General features: G+C 33.7%; 1 protein-coding gene across 1 annotated transcript; it reads right to left on the reverse strand.

Moving 5' to 3' along the window:
* Positions 1–743: 743 nt before the first annotated feature.
* Positions 744–1490, reverse strand: LOC140431538 (uncharacterized). Its single transcript, XM_072519441.1, has one exon. It carries the CDS (start codon positions 1488–1490, stop codon positions 744–746), a length of 747 nt encoding a protein of 248 aa, XP_072375542.1.
* Between the last annotated feature and the right edge of the window lie 897 nt (positions 1491–2387).

A 2387-nucleotide genomic window follows, 5' to 3' on the forward strand; every position in this document is an offset into this window, starting at 1 on the left:
AATTATTAATTTATATATTTATTGTGAAATGAAATCACTGAATAAAATATTAAAAAAACCAAATTAATTATGATCTGGTTGATCGTGGTTGAAAGTGTTTGTTGATTATATGGCAAACTAACCTTTTATTTCCAACAATTCTCTACTGGCTCCTTTTCTTCTTACGACTGTGATCTGCCCACCTTTTGCTCGTACTCACAGTTGTTCTACACACGTCTGCTGTCACCTCTGCTTGTCAACGTCTCCCACACACACTATCGCCGCAGCAGTCTCTCCAAAAGCTCCTGGACCAAACACCTATCTCACAGATCTCGATTTCTTTCTAGTCGAAAGGATTTTCACTTAATCGACTAGTACCAAATATACATACACCCTGTGTGTTTATTACAGGATGTACTTTCGTTGTCCACTGCTACCAATGCTTGGGGCTCGTTCCACAGACACAAAACACCTTTCTCAATTATGATTTGACAAGAACTCAGTGACTTTTGATAAATAAAGTAACTAAACTGTCCATGTAAAAAGTTTATTAAACAATAATTATTAGCCTGAGAAACTAAGAATATTAATTAAACACATATGTAACCGTTTTTACATTAGAGAACATAGACATAACCTTAAAACTTAATTCTTCTTTTTCTTGTATCTTGAATATTACATTAGTCCGGGAGCTTATATTAACACTCGCACTTTTTTAAGATTTGAATACAAAGACCTAATACAACAGACCTGAAATCAAAGACCTAATCCAAATTAACAAATACATAGTTTAAATTGTTAAAAACTGTCTTTGACAATGCTTTTGTGAACAAGTCCGCTAACTGATTACTTGTATTGACATAGCTTACACAGATATTCTTGTTTTTACACTCATCTCGAACAAAGTGAACCTTAATATCAATATGCTTTGTTCTGCTATGAAATTGTTGTGGCTGTGTTAGCTTAATGGCAGATTGATTATCAACAAAGATGTTGACAGGTGAGACATCAATTCCAATCTCTTTTAAAAAATTTCTAAGCCATAAAGCTTCTCTAACACTAAAAGCCAAGGACACATATTCGGCCTCTGTCGTTGACTGTGCCACTATGTTTTGTTTTTGGCTCTTCCAGGTAATAGGACCATTGCCTAGTATAAATACATATCCACTAGTAGATTTTATTGTATCCAGACAGCCAGCATAGTCTGCATCAGTGTAGCCTATTACCTTGATTTGTGTAGTTTTTCTGTACACAATTTTATAATGAGCAGTATATTTCAGATAACTAAAAATTCGTTTTACTGTTTTCCAATGTTCATCACTCCAATCATTAAATAATCTGCTCACCTGATTAACTGCAAATGTAATATCTGGGCGACTGGTGGTTGCCAGAAAGATTAGTGAACCAATAGCCTCACGATATGGCAAATATGTATTATAATTTAAAATATTTCCTTTAGACAAAGGTACACTAGGCTCTGCAGAAATCTTTAATGGGTTAGCATTAGTCATTAGTCAAAAAGTTTTTCTATATAATTATGTTAATGAATAGCAATTGTACCTGCACTAAGATTTTGTTCAATCTCAAGTCCAACAAATTTTACTATTTAAATTTACAGTTATTTTAAATATTTGCTTTAAAGTTTCTAAAAGTTCATTAATAGCTCTTTCTGATTTTGACATGACAAGTTCATCATCAACATAAATTGCTAAATAAGTTTCAGAATTTGCAAAATTACCCACAAAAACACATTTATCACTTTTTAATTATCTAAAGTCAAATTTATTAAGAAAGTATACAAACTCCTGGTTCCAGCATCGTGGTGATTCCTTAAGTCCATATAAGCTTTTATTCAATTTACACACTAAGTTGTGTGACTTTTTACTTTAAAAACCAGTTAGCTGCTTCATATACACACACTCTGGTAGGTGACCATATACGAACGCAGCCTATACGTCAAAATTAGCAACTCTAAGGTCCTTTTTCACTGCTAACGATAGCAAAATCCGCACTGAGTTATACCGCATAACCGGCGCGAAAGTGTCTTAATAGTCTATTCCACGTTCTTGCATAAAACCGCGTGCAACAAAACGTGCTTTATAACGAACAGGATTACCGTCTGAGTCAGTCTTAACACGATAAACCCACTTATTGTCGTATCTTATCGCACTTATGTTTTGTTTTTGGCTCTTCCAGGTAATAGGACCATTGCCTAGTATAAATACATATCCACTAGTAGATTTTATTGTATCCAGACAGCCAGCATAGTCTGCATCAGTGTAGCCTATTACCTTGATTTGTGTAGTTTTTCTGTACACAATTTTATAATGAGCAGTATATTTCAGATAACTAAAAATTCGTTTTACTGTTTTCCAATGTTCATCACTCCAATCATTAAATAATCTGCT

This window comes from Diabrotica undecimpunctata, unplaced genomic scaffold (assembly GCF_040954645.1).
Source record: "Diabrotica undecimpunctata isolate CICGRU unplaced genomic scaffold, icDiaUnde3 ctg00001316.1, whole genome shotgun sequence".
NCBI lineage: Eukaryota > Metazoa > Arthropoda > Insecta > Coleoptera > Chrysomelidae > Diabrotica > Diabrotica undecimpunctata.